The sequence below is a fragment of the Falco naumanni genome, chromosome 2 (genome assembly GCF_017639655.2).
Source record: "Falco naumanni isolate bFalNau1 chromosome 2, bFalNau1.pat, whole genome shotgun sequence".
In the NCBI taxonomy this organism is placed as follows: Eukaryota; Metazoa; Chordata; class Aves; order Falconiformes; family Falconidae; genus Falco; species Falco naumanni.
In genome coordinates this window covers 82445672-82459672 of record NC_054055.1, presented here as the reverse complement: position 1 = coordinate 82459672, position 14001 = coordinate 82445672, and the positions used below count along the sequence as shown (strand labels likewise).

Here is a 14001-nt window from a genome sequence, read left to right as displayed (position 1 = left end):
TGTTACCCATCACCATTAGAGAAATAAATTTTAAATTATAATCAAATGACATAACTGTTACCAGTTAAACCTAATGGCATTAAATCTTCACACAGAAGAATCTAGACACCATCAGTTACGGTTTAAGTAGTACAATACACAAGTTTCTGAACACACTACACATAAAATAGTTGAAAATAAATAAATAAATAAATAAATAAAGTTATTCTGGCCACAGTAATTTTTAACTGTGGATTTCACCGTTTTATGTATCAAACACAAAAACACTAGATAAAACATCTGACATACAACAGAGTCAACACAAACTCTATCATCCTTTAACATCTCTTCTTCTTTCCATTTGTCTAAACATTGGCGTATAGTGCCATTTTTGGTGACCAAGGTATCTTTCCTGGCCTCCAGCTACTGTTCTGGAATGACCAGGGGCCCTGTGCAAATCTCTTAAATACTCCAGGAGACTTAAAAGGTACTACAGTGCTGGAATGACTATATCCCAGTCTGAACAACCTGGGGTTCAGCTGAAAAGAAGCTGAATTTCATTCCTTGCCTAGCTGCTGATAAGCCATGAAACCACTGGAACTCGCTTAGATGAAGTACCTTCTTCTCCCTATCCTGCTAGTCCCACCAGAGTATAGTCATTTGACAAGCATATTGTTCAAGTGCCCTATTTGATTACTAATTGTTCTTAATTTTGTCAATGATCTTTACGGAGAATGGTTGTCTCACGAGACAACAGCCAGTCAAAAGTCTGCTTGCACAGATATCCAAGCACAATCAGGTCCTACATAAACTGTATTTATTTCTTTCACTGAGCATACACATGCCCTGGTCTACTCCATTCAAGGAGTTTGAGCAAGTGTATGACAACATGCTAGAGTATGACTGAAACATATGCAGCAGCCACCTGCAATTTTGCAGATCAAAACAGACGATTCAGGAAGGGTGAGGAGAAGGAACAGAAAAGATGACAACTTTTCTTCTTAAAGCAAAGTTCATTTTCAAAGTACTTGAAATGTAACACTTCCTAATGCGTGTCTTGTCTGTAGTACATTGCTGTGTCCAAAGTTCCCATCCTACTCTTAAAAGAATTAAACACTACCTATGAAAACCAAAAGTAATAAATATTGAATAAACTGTGGCATTTTGTAAATTTGGCACAAGGTTTCTCTGGCACCTGTGGTAGTCAAATTATAAACGTCATTTCAAGACCAGGAGGCCCTGTGTGTATACTTAATCATAGAAGAAATTAAATTTACACCTGCTTCCTATCAGGCATATGAAATTGGAAAAGCTGTTTCTCAACCCACTTAATAATGAAGTTTTATGCCTGTCCTTCCTTGAATTACTATGGTGCTGCTGAAAGTTAGAAACCAAAGAAAAATGGTAAGAAAGCAGACTACATTTAAAAAGATAAACACCTACTCAAACTATTTTTCATGTCGTCCATTCTGCTGTCACCGACTGCAGCAGTGGAGGACATAGCTGCACTCTAGGCTCCTAAGTGAGAAAGCTAAATGAGTTGGGCAGTACCCTTTAACAGCCTGCAATTAATGCAAACACATGAGCCCTCTGGAGGCCAATTCCAAACCTGCAAACTGCTGTCCTACATTGCCCTGTGAAGGAATACACTGAGAAGGAACCTCTGAAGGCCAGCTAGCTCATCTCACCAGCCGAGTTCAATGTCTGATGCTCAGTGGAAGGTCCCCACTGCCTCCTGCCTACCCCCTTTATTTCATAAAGCTGGGTCCAAGCCCCGTTAACTTGAGAAGCCAAGGCACAGCTCCCTGTTGAAAGAAGGGTGTAGATAAAGCAAGTGCATGCCTGGCTGAAGTCTTAACACTTTGGCACGTTAGACCAATTCATACTTGAACACATTGCTGAACACTACGTGAGCAATACTGGGATTTCAGAGGCAATGCTAACCGAAGTCACGTGCATCTGTTCAAGCCTTATATTTTCCTGCAGTAGTTCTGGTCTGTCAAAGAGACAAATGCGTAATTGTACTGCAATTACCTGCATGGCTTTTTCTTTTAAAGCAAAAATTACGAGATTAGCCATTCTTCCCAATATTTAAATACCGTACTCATTTAGTCATGCAACATTTCTGTGATCTGCTGAATGATTTCTTTTTCTAGATCATTTTCATTCCCTGATTGTAGGCTTTTTGCTTTAGAAATAAGACACTGCTAACTACAATTTAATGTAAATTTAAACATGGAAAGTAATGACTGTGCTACAAAATTCATATCATCACAAATTACAGTTATTTGATAACTCTCTAATGGTGTCAATACATTCTTCCAAAATAAAAATACTGATTTTAAATTCCTGTGTCTATGACACAATATACCTATATTACACATGAACCAATCACACAAAAGTCAACAGGATTTTGAGCAAGCAAACCTGATGGCATAAGTGAATTCCAAGCCTATAGGTGCCCATGCACATTTTCGCCTGGACTGGGCCCTGCCCTACATTCATTATTACCAGGTCGCCAAATAATTCTTTTACTGTCACCATTTTCTCTAAAAAGAAATAAGCCAACCACTCCCTCATTTTTTTATAGCCTGTGGATGTACCCCAATACAGAAATAATTTTTTTGTTGCTGTATGGCATGATATATGTTTATATTAATTGTCCAACATACCAATATGATGGAAAAATAGATGTTACCACTCCTTTTGTCTACCTACGAGCTTTTTATGCATGCACAAAATAAACTTCCGAAATATATGACTAACTGAATTTCACTTACATGCCATCTTTGCCATATTGTAGCTATTCATAAAAAAACATACAAATACAGATTTCAATGTACCTGCTTGTCAAATGCTACCCAAGCAGGAGCATCACTCCCTATTCCTTCAGGAAACACACTATATTTAGGTTTCAGCTTCTGACCAGGTAACGGTTCACCTCCTATTCCAGGTTTATCTTCTCCAACCAGCATAGCAACATTATTGCAGTAACCCCAGTGCTGTGACTTGTGGAACTTTTCTTTCCCAATCTGTCAAAAGTTTGGAAGAAAAAGATAAAAAAAAAAAACATGTTTGTTTTTAAATCCACAAGAGTTAACTACCTAGGCAAGAGGGATTAAACATGTAAGAGTTTCTCTATGATTACTTTTAATGCAGTCTAAAAACCTGTAACAACTGGAACGATTCAAGTGAAGTGACACATTTCAGTGGTCAATTTGCCAGCCTTACAGATGAAAATGGAAAAATATTTCAGTAATTTACCCTGGCTGAGAGACAGGATGATACCAGCCGTTTCCCGCCCCCCTCCTTCCCGGCAACAAGGATTGAGGCATACGGTAGAAAGAAGCAAGTCACCCATGAGAACTGTTGCAAAAGGTAGAGGGGAAAAACCTTTTCTACATATCTCCACAGCACAAGTGGAAACGGTTCAGGAGTACCAGAGAACAGCCTGCTCTCATTACTTATGTCAAAGATCCTATTTACACTTGCATCCCCGAGTGCAAAAAAAATAGCTCCTTACATGAATACATTTGAGTTTTGGGAGGTTGGACCTTAATCAAAAAACAGAATATTCATTCCATCTGGGCTTATTCCAAAAGAAGGTCTCTGTAGTGATTTCTTTATATTATTACTATTTTTTCAGGCAATTAAGGATGTAGTACTTAAAAAAATATGCACAACCAACTGCAAAGAAACCCATCTTGCCGATTCACGTTTCTTGGCTGGGACTGGAAGCCAGACTTGAAGCGATATAGAAAAGCCTCTGGCCTCACATGAATACCAGCCCTGCCTGTGGGAATGCCCCTCCTAATGAGCTGCCTGCTTTGCTAGACAGTTCCCTTGGATGCAGGCAGCCGGTGTGAGTTGTGCTTGGGCAGCAATGCCCTAACAACCCCATGTATCAGTCTCACACAAGAGGACAGGGAAATAGGAAAAGCCAACAGAAAGCTCCACTAACCCTTCCTCCCATGAGTGGCAATCCCAACTCATTAGCCCCTCTTGCTCTGCTATTCCTCCCCCGCCCCCGCGCGTTCTCCGCCTTCTCAAATCCTTGACACACTTTGTCGGGGAAGGCAGAGAAGGGTCACTGGGTAACTGCACCCTGGAACACCGAGTAAGGGGAGATGGGGACTACCACAGCTGTGCCCTCCCCCGGCCTGGGAGAACATGAGGGAAGATGAGGCTGAAGGGAGAGGAACTGATGTTCTGGCAAGCACATAGAAGGCCCTGGGCAGAGGAAAAGGCTGGACAGCAAAATTTTTCACAGCAGCACCAGAGCAGGTATGTCAGTAAAGTAGGAAAGAGCCAAAACTGTCTCCCTCGCTACATTTGGAAAACTAGGTATCACTAATCATCACACACATATATTTAAATCACTACTTCCCAAAAAGGTGTAGACAACTCTAAGTTACTATCATAAATCAAAAAATGGTACAAATAATCATTTTTCATCATGGCAGCATTCAAGTGCTCCAAGATTACGTAGCTGTACATGCTCAGCACAGCAGTTCTGGGAACAAGCAAGCAGTGAAGCAGCAAAATCTAAAAGTAACTGAGTAGTTACTTCATTCTGCCAATATGAAAGAGAGTGAGGAATCTGAAAGGCAGCTAACCAACCTCATGGCTCAGAACATTCAGTGCTCATCTATACAAAGTACTGCACACTGAAGGTTACAATCTGAACTCTTCACCTGCCTTGCAGTGCTCTAAATTCAATGACCCAGACGGAGAACTGCCCTTGACACAAACACCTTCATCTCCACTTTAGCTTAACATTTGCTTAAAATCCATTTGCATACCACTTTTGCAAGGACAGTGGTATGAAAAATAATAAAATACCTACTATTTTTAATACCATAATCATCAGTGGCCATACCTTGCTTAAGTTAACAAAACCTGGGCTAGCCAGCACACTTTGAAAGTCATTGCAAAACAAAATAAGGGCCACATACTGGGGACAGTAATGATCAGGAGTATGGAACCACTTCCCCAAAGAAGATACTTAAAAGGTAAGCAATGTTTTGAATAGAGGTGAATTAAAGGGGACATGGAAAGTATCATAGTTTAGAGAATAATACAAAGGAAAAAAATAAGTACTCCTGAACCATATGTTTATAACTCAAGAAAAAGGTTACTGAATAAAAGGGAAGCTCAATAAAATAAAAAAAAACTTGTGTAATGACTAGTTAACCAACAGGCAACCCAGCCACACAGCATTGCTCAAACCAGGAATTTAATAAGACTTAAAAAAAGAGGTGTATATTTGCAGGAGTAATGCCCAAAATAAAATATTTCATATCAGCACTGTTTTTTGAGCTGTTATATAAAATGTCATGCTTCAGTGTGCAGCGTCAGTACTGACATTTGGGCATTAGGAGCAAATCGTCATGTGGTCATCCCAACTCTCCCTCAAGAAGCGAGCACAGGTGCTCTTCTGGTATGGGACTCTGGAACAGACAAGCACTGATGGCTCTGGCACCCACTTTGTAACACACCTGCACTTGGGATAGTTTTCTCCCTCTCCTTTGGGCGCTACTAAGCTGCCCTTTCTTCTTCTCTTCCTTTTTTTAATAATAAAGGGTTGGGGACAAGTCAGAATGGAAGGGAGCTTTCTGCATTTATCAGTTCAAATGTGAAATAACTATAGTCAAACTGAGTTTTAAAAGGGAAATTTCACAGTAGAAACATCTGATTTATACTGAAGGTGCTATAGAACAGATTCACTTTTTAGCACAGCAAGTACTTAATTCTTTTCTCCCTATTACCAAAGCATGAGTTTGGGAGAAAGGCATAGTTATCAAAGCACAGTGAGGGAGGCAGTTTTCCTGAGCAAAGGAAAGCTTTTCAAGTCCTTAAGGCTTCTTCTAGAAGCATTTGCTGTTCAACTGTTTCTGGGTTTTGGTGAGCTTTACTACTTTTTGTGGTAAAGTGTTCATCAAAGTAATCCAGTTTTCTCCTGCTGGAAACTTTCTAGAATTTAGGGATGAAATTGCAACATTGTTCACAATTTGATATGAAAAATACATGGCCCAACAGCTCCAACTCAACGGTTAAGAATCTTTTGTGGCATTCTTGTAACTTTTTAGGGTTTGACAGAAAGACTGGTCTAGATTCCCAATCACAGTATTACTTATAAGCCCCTTCTGCATGAAAAGCACTTAAACCCGTATGCAAAATAATCTCTTCTAAAAGTCAGCACAGTTACCAAACCAACAAAGTAAAAAAAAAGCCAAAAGAAAGTTCAAGAAAAAGAGTAATTATAGTTGAAGATCACAAAAGAGAAAAATGACATCTGGGAAACTTCAGCTAATGAACTCAGACCACATCCAGCCTAAAATAGTGACAGAACATCATGTTACCTCCACAGTAATATTAAATGACTTCTAAAAGAAATCTGTAAGAGTGCAGGGAAAGAGCTTTACTGTGTCTGCTGTGCTAATGCTGCTAAACTGAACAGGCTGTAGATCTGCTGAACAAGGCTGGCCATTTTCTGTGCGGTGAGCCTGAAATAAATATTGAGGAGACATTCAATAGTGACTAATGCAAAGGTCAGGATTCTTTGACTGCAGCTATTGACTTTGCAAATTCAGGCACTGCAGTCCTTGGGGAACACTGCCTCATGCTTTCTCCATTTTGCTCTTTAATACTCTGGTACAGAGTTACAGCAAACTCATTGGGGAGCTGCACGTTTCAGCTGAACCAAACACAACTGGAAATTGCTCACCACGGAGGTTAGAGTGATAAGGGAGCCCTGTGACACATGCTGTCTCAGGAGCTACATGTTTTTAACCAAGTCCCACAGGGAGTTATGGCAGAAGCCACCGGTAGCAATCCAGTTCTCTTCCCCATATACATTTTTAATTCCAGCCTTGAGAACAGCAGCTTCACTGTGAAGCTCCTGCTCAATTCCTGTATCAGGATGAACTTACGGCATTTCTGAACTACTCTAGACCGCTCATACAGTCTCTTGGTTGCTTCAGCTAAGCAACAGAAATACATGTAAATGCTGCACATTGTGGCAGTCAAATTCATGTGACCGATTTTCAACTCTTTTATCATCCCTGGCTTGCTGCAGTTTTCAGTATGTTCAGAGGTTAAGCAGTACTTTAAAAGGAGGAATACCTTAAGACATTGATCCCAGCAACTCTGCTGTCCCCCTAACACATCTCAGAACAAGGTACCTCAACACTAACAGCCTGGATCAGCACAAGAAAGACATGGACCTGTTGGAGCAGCTCCAGAGGAGGGCCACAAAAATGATCAGAGGGCTGGAGCACCTCTCCTGTGGGGACAGGCTGAAAGCCTGGAGAAGAGAAGGCTCCGGGGGGACCTTTCTGCAGCTTTTCAGTACTTAACGGGGGCTTATAAGAAAGAAGGGGGAAAACATTTCAGTAGGGCCTGTAGCAATAGGACAGGGGGTCCTAAACTAAAAGAGGATAGATTCAGACTAGATATAAGGAAGAAAATCTTTACAATGAGGGTGGTGCAACCCTGGAACAGGTTTCCCAGAGAGGTGGTAGATGCCCCATCCCTGGAAACATTCAAGGCCAGGTTGGTCAGGGCTCTGAGCAACCTGACCTAGGTGAAGATGTCCATCACAGGGGAATTGGACTAGATAACCTTTAAAGGCCCCTTCCAATACAAATCATTCTATGATTTTATTAGCTTGCTCTTACTGACTCATCTGGTACAGTCTGAAAGGAGACAACAGATAGATATAAAGTAAAAGGATCAAAATGCAACCCTGACAGGCAGCTACAAGAAGATTTGGTTTTGGTGATTCTGGGGGAGTAGGGGGCAGGAGGTAGTAGAAGAGGTTCAGGAAAGAAGGCCAGGGAAAGAAGAAGGGAAGGCACAGCAGGCCAGCTTACTTACAAAGAGGTTGGCAAGTGCTCTGTCAAGAAAAACAAATGTCCCCTTTTGGTGCCAATGATTACAAGAGCAGCAGCAAATACTCAATCCAGGAAACACAGAGACAGCAAGAGCAGCACAATTGAGGGCACCTCCAAGCTTTCACAGTAAACAAGGAAGATGTGGAATTTCTACTGCACCATAAAGTTTGCAACAGTAACTGATATTCTCAAGGATGTATTTTCCCCCTGAGACCTATAAACTTATTGCCTGATTCTCTGAGAAATGCCATGCAGAATTATTGTACAGAATTCTCTGAGAGGGATTTCAAACCTCAGGCAAGAAAATACACTGGTCAGCTAACATTTGGTAAATGTGACCCATGCAAATACGTGGTCCTCTCCGTTAGCTGCTGATAGAAGGCAAGAACACCAATCTGGTATCAGAAGGGGCAGCTGCCTTTAAGGACAGGAGGTAGACCAGTAACACTAACAAAGGAAGTACTGAAGCTGTTGCATTGCAACCAGCATCATCCCTAACAGTCCAGGCTCCGAATGCACAAACTTTTTCTTGCAGTAAGAGAGCAAACCTATTATATGCTACGTTTCCATCACGTGCAGGACTAAGATGGTTATCAAGATCTGTGATTTTCTGCCCTGACAAACAGGCGACACACATGTAACTTGTATGAACAAAGCTGAAAATCTCATTATCACACAATTTCAATATCAGTTGGGCTCTGCAGGTAGAAGCCACAGTACCTAGGTTTTCCCACAGCTCTTAAACATTGGCTTCAGTGGCAGAAACAAAACAAACAAAAAACCAACAACAACAACAACAAAAAGAATTAAGGAATTTCCTTTTCAAGGGTATGCAACATGCAGTCAAATTTCTGAACAGGTAACACACAAGTTACTGTTTGTGAAAATAAAGAAATTAATAAACTCTTTAACGCAACAGGACGTTAAATGGTGATGTGTGAGTGCCACATCCTGCCACTATCAGGCAGACAAGGGCACTTCTCTAAGGTTGTCAGGACAGAGGAGCACCAGCCTTGCCAAGGGGCAGCAGCAGCCCCAGCACAGACTGACCACCCCAGCCTCAGCAAGGGGAAAGGCCTGACTTCTGCCCATGAGACAGCCCTCTGAAGAGGGGGGCCTCACAACTGGCCAGGAGATGGGCTAATCCATGTTCGAAATACCAGCCTGCTCTATGGTTAGATCTCCTGATCACCCACATTTGAATATGACAGGCACTGCCGCATGCTGCCTGGCCTCACTGCCAGTGCTTCCAGCCAGAGATGAAGCATTTCTGCTCCTGGCTGGAGAGGATGTAAGTGATGTAAGTGTTCTCGGCAGAGTGAGCTAAAAGTAATAATAATCCTAATGGAGAGGTAATACAAGGGCCAGTGGCTCTTAGATCCAGAGACCTAACAGCTGAGAAAAGATTTCTTATGTCCCGTTTGCCAATTGTCCCTGATACCCTGAAGTTAAACTCTGTGTCCCTAACTACCTTAAAGCTCTGACTTTCTGGAGACAGCTCAGCCCCTTACTAAACACTTCCGAGGTAGACAAAATGCGTATGTACTCTTCCACTGCCTTTCTTGAGCCTATGAGGCAGGTGGAAGCATTAGGGGCAGAGAAAAGAGGATTGCATTGCAAAAGTAGCTTGAACAGTGATGAGTGGAATTAATACCCTTAATTATAAACCAAGGGTAGACAGGAAAAGCAACACCCTGTGCTCTTCTCGTCCTTCTTCAGGGGATGCTTTGCTGCTGTTGTTTCTGTGCAATAAGAGGTACTGCTGGCAATCCTCAGTGTACCAACAGGTGAAAATACTTTCTTCCTTTTCAATTTATCTATAGCAGTGACACTTTTTCCCCCCTTGAAGTATGCTCTTCTTAGCCTCTCATTTGTGGAATTCTATGAAAATAAAATTAAATCTAATAGCTAATAACTAAGTGGAGATTAGAAATGCTTTTCAAGAAAGGCAAGTTAACTCTGGAAAACAATGGAACTCAACCTGCTGTTCACAGGGAAGAAATTGCCTGAAAGATCCTTGCTGCTTTTAAGTTGGGCTCCTCCTGCAAGAGGCCCTGTGCTTGCATGCACCTGTGCAATGCTGACACACCAAGCAAGGCTGGGGAGTCCACGTATTTCTACGCAATTTCATGATCCCTGTACCAGGACCTGGGCTGCTAAGATCACGTCTACCTGTCTTGGTGTTTTAGAGAGCTGCCAGAGGTTTTACACTGGACCACACTTAATGTGAGCTGATTCCTAGCTCATGAAGCAAGCTCCAGATACGCTAACAGCATGGAGAAGTCTCAGTGAAGTGGTACTGATGTTCATGGTATCATTGGCATTAACACATGTTTCTTGACAAATCATTTGCAAATTGTCCCTGAACTACATAATCAACTTCTACATGGTCCCCCACACAGCAGACCAGCCTCAGGAGCTAGCAAAGCACCCCAGCAGTCAGGATGCAGAAATGAGGGCTCTAACATGTTCATAGTGTGAAAATGACAGATTCTCTTCCAGGTATTTTAGCATTACTAAGGAAGTCTACACTGCTTCATCTGCCTCCTGAAGGCACCAGCTACAGTGCCATGCCCAAAATCCTTCCTTACCTCCTGCACCATTTCATAGTACAGATCGTATTCAGCAAATTTCTAGCTATCCTTGATGAACAAGTCTGAAGTAGCGATGGCAGCCTTCTCTTTTGTTTGCTATTGTAGCTCATGATAAAAATACCATCTTACACATTCAGACTGCCATCTGTAGTTAACAGTACTGGCAACTCTGAAAAACCATGTTAGCATCCCGTGCATTTTTACCCCCCTCTGCAAAGACTTTTGGTTTATTTAGAGGCTATCTGCCTCACCCCATTTTGCTTTGTTGGGGATGCAACAAATGCTCAAAGTGCCCCACAGCAGCTGCCAGTAGTCTGGGCCTAGCTGCAACGTATTCCCGCTGGCAAGGCAAGGCCGGAGCAGGTTCCTACACCGGACAGCACCTCGCCTTCCACCTGCCGGGTAAGGAGCGGGAGGAGCGGCCTCGCCGTGGCACCTCCGGGGCCGACTCTGCAGGGCGCACCTGCGCCTCACCCCGCCCTGCCGGCCCACCGACAGCCAAAGCGCCTCTTGTTCCGCCCTTGTCCCCCCTTCGGGCCGGCGGAGCGCTGCCCCTGCCCGCTGTGCGGCGGCCGCGTCGCCCCCGGCCCGGCCCGGCCCGGCCTGAGGGGGGCGGCCGCGCCAACGGACGCCGACGCCGGCGCGGCCCCCCGCGGCAGCCCCCGACACCGGAGCAGGGGAGGGGACGGGATGGGACAGGACGGGACGGGACGTTTCCTCCGCTGTCACTCACGTTCCGGTCGCGGGAGGCCCCGGGCAGCAGCGGCAGCGCCATGGCCGCCCCGGCCCACCGGGAGCCCCGCGCCGCTGGGGGCGCCGTTGCCTGGAGACCGGGCGGTGACGTCAGGGGGCGGGGCGAAGGGCGGCGGAGGCCGAGCGGAGCCGAGCGAGGCGGTCCCGCCCCCGGCCCCGGTCTCGGCCTCGGTGTCGGTCTCGGTCTCGGTCTCGTCCGCGCCCCGCGCAGCCTTTGGGCCGGGGGCTGCCGGGCGCGGCGGGCACTGGCCGTCCCCGCCGCCAGCCATCCCGCCGCCGGTTCCCCCGGTGCTACAGCCCGCCCAGGCGGTACCGGGGGGAGGCCAGCCCCGCGGCGGGGCGGTCGGGCCCGGAGGTGGAGGGGCGAGTCGGGGTTTGCGGCCTTCGGGGGCGGAGGAGAACTAAATACAGATCCGCTGATGCGATTTTTCAGAATCCGTTGCCGTCTTCTTCACAGATCTGTCAGCGTTTACCTCAGGCCCAAGGCGGGGTGCAGCCCCCTGCCCGCGCTCCCGCCGGCTGGCGTGAGGTAACCGCTGCCCCCACACGGCCCCCCAGAACCCGACGGGAGCCGGGGTCATGGATGGGGCAGATCCCACCACAACTGCAGCTTTCTGCGCAAATCAATCTTTAATGCTTTTCGTTTTGTGACTTTCATCCACTACATTTTACTCAGGGGCCCTGGTGGGCTTGGGGGTGGGGGTGGGGGGGGATGCTTTCACATCTTTTTGTTTGTTTTGTTTGCACTTTGGTCCGCCGGGACGGTGAAACTAGGTCAGTGGGTTTCCACTTTCTGGTTTCCCAGCACTGTGTTAGGCACCTGCATTTGCATTTGGTGCGGAAAGGTAAACATTTGAAACATATTTTAATTGAAAATAAAAGGAACCATCCTTTTAATCACGTTCATTGTACAGTGGGTGGTATTATGTTAAAATTTAAATTTCAAACAGAAAATACACTGAGAGTTTCTCACGGGTGGCTTGGGGGGAAGGGTTGTTTCGTTCTTTAATGGAAATAACATTTCCCTTGTTAATAAGGGAGGATGCACTCCAGATCGCCTCTAAAGCCTACTCCAGAGAACAGCAACCACGCTACATTATGTTCCTCCATTTTACATAAAGCTGTTCATGAATATATATTTTTTAATTAGAACTGCTTTTTACAGAAAAGTGAGTTTATGGAAAAAATAGTTAGCTGAAACCCAAATACTTCAGTTCTGATATGTCATCACACTGCCTCAGAGGAACTGTACTTCAGTTGCTGCATGTCCTTATTCTCATAGATGGAGTGCATCTCCCCTGCCATATTTCATACTCTATGATGCATCAGACCATGAAATTCCCATAACATATCATCTCTCCTCCCTGAAACAGAGGCTTGCGGAACAGCATGGGCGATGTGTTCAGTCTGAATGAGTCCAGGAGGCACTCCCCAAACAGCTCCCATGGAGCGCTTGTGCAGCATTCGATATCTGAATTGGTATTTGGCAAAACTGTTCTCATTTCAAAACCTGTCATTTCAGTGAAAATTCTTTCATTTTTTATTTTTTGCCAAAAGTTTGAAATTGGGAAGGGAAGGAAAAGAGAGGGAAGGAAAGCAAGCAAGCTGTGCAGATTCTGAGAGGGTCATGGCAGTGCACACAACACTGTTGGACGTAACCAGTGAAGCTCTTCAGCATCGCCCATTGTTCTTTGCACATTCATGTGATCCCCTGATACCCTTTCCGTATGTCTTTATGTACCTCACAAACAGTGCATGGGAGACAGCTGGCATACTTATAAAACATACCTTTCAGGTTTGGCAGCTGCCATTAGAGAGTGAGGATTGTCAGAAAGTGGATCCAATGCATTTTATAATGTGTATGTGCCAGTGTGTCTCTGAGATGAGTGAACCAGCCTAGCTGCAGCTTCATGCAGAATCCCCATAGGCCCCTTGCAACTAATAGCACAACTTCTCATTTGGGGTAGAAACCATTGTCAATACTCAACAGTGAAGCGCTAGTATGTCTTTTGACTTCACTTATCCTCCAGAACTGGTATCTCCTGTCTAGTTTTTGTGGCTCATTACATAGCAGGGCAGTTGAAATGTCTTAATACTTTTCTGATATCAATAATAAACTGTTGCTTCAAGGTGTCAGGCAGGATGGGCAAAGATTGTATGTGAAAAACATGCAGGGGAAACAGCAGTACTTCTTTAGGAAGGTTAGTGAAGTGCACAGTGTCAGTAGAGAGTCCCACACATTTCCAGCAGAAAATCCTGTGAATCATCCCTAACCTTCAGGTCAAATCTTTCTGCACAGGATTATCTTCCGCCGCACCCAATGAAGAAGCCACAGGGAGCTGTGGAGAAGGGGAGCATCTTCCTTGTACGCCAAAAGCACAGTTGCAATGTGATGTTTTCTATCAGTCTTCAATCATTTTTTTTTTTGCTTTCAAAATTGGGGGAGGGGGAAAGGTATATTCTACTTCAGAACAGAATTGTTTCTTTCTACATTACCTTCTCTTTGGGGTTCCTCTCACATGTTTTTTTCTTCCTTGCTGTATTCACTCAAGAATAAAGACCAAGTGAAAATAAATTAATTTTAATGCCTTTTCTGGGAAATATAAAAGTACTACAGGAAAACCATTTTTGAGAAAAGATTTTTATTAAATGAAGGCTGTTAATGACAACAAAGGCGAGCAGTTGGCAGTAGTAAATTAGCCATATATTCTGACAGTACTCTGTGGGTAATAGTGGTGAATATACTGGTTTTGTGATGAAAAGACAAATTCTAGTCTCTT

General features: G+C 44.2%; 1 protein-coding gene across 1 annotated transcript in view; it reads right to left on the bottom strand.

Annotated features, from left to right (window-relative positions):
• The window catches only part of EFHC2 (EF-hand domain containing 2), a 60850-nt gene extending 49559 nt beyond the window's left edge, over positions 1–11291 (bottom strand). Inside the window, exons 1-2 of the mRNA XM_040585266.1 lie at positions 11202–11291; positions 2823–3011 (exon numbers count right to left, since the gene is read on the bottom strand). Coding sequence (XP_040441200.1) covers positions 2823–3011; positions 11202–11243 — 231 coding nt within the window. The 5' untranslated portion in view covers positions 11244–11291. The remainder of the gene's footprint in view (positions 1–2822; positions 3012–11201) is intronic.
• Between the last annotated feature and the right edge of the window lie 2710 nt (positions 11292–14001).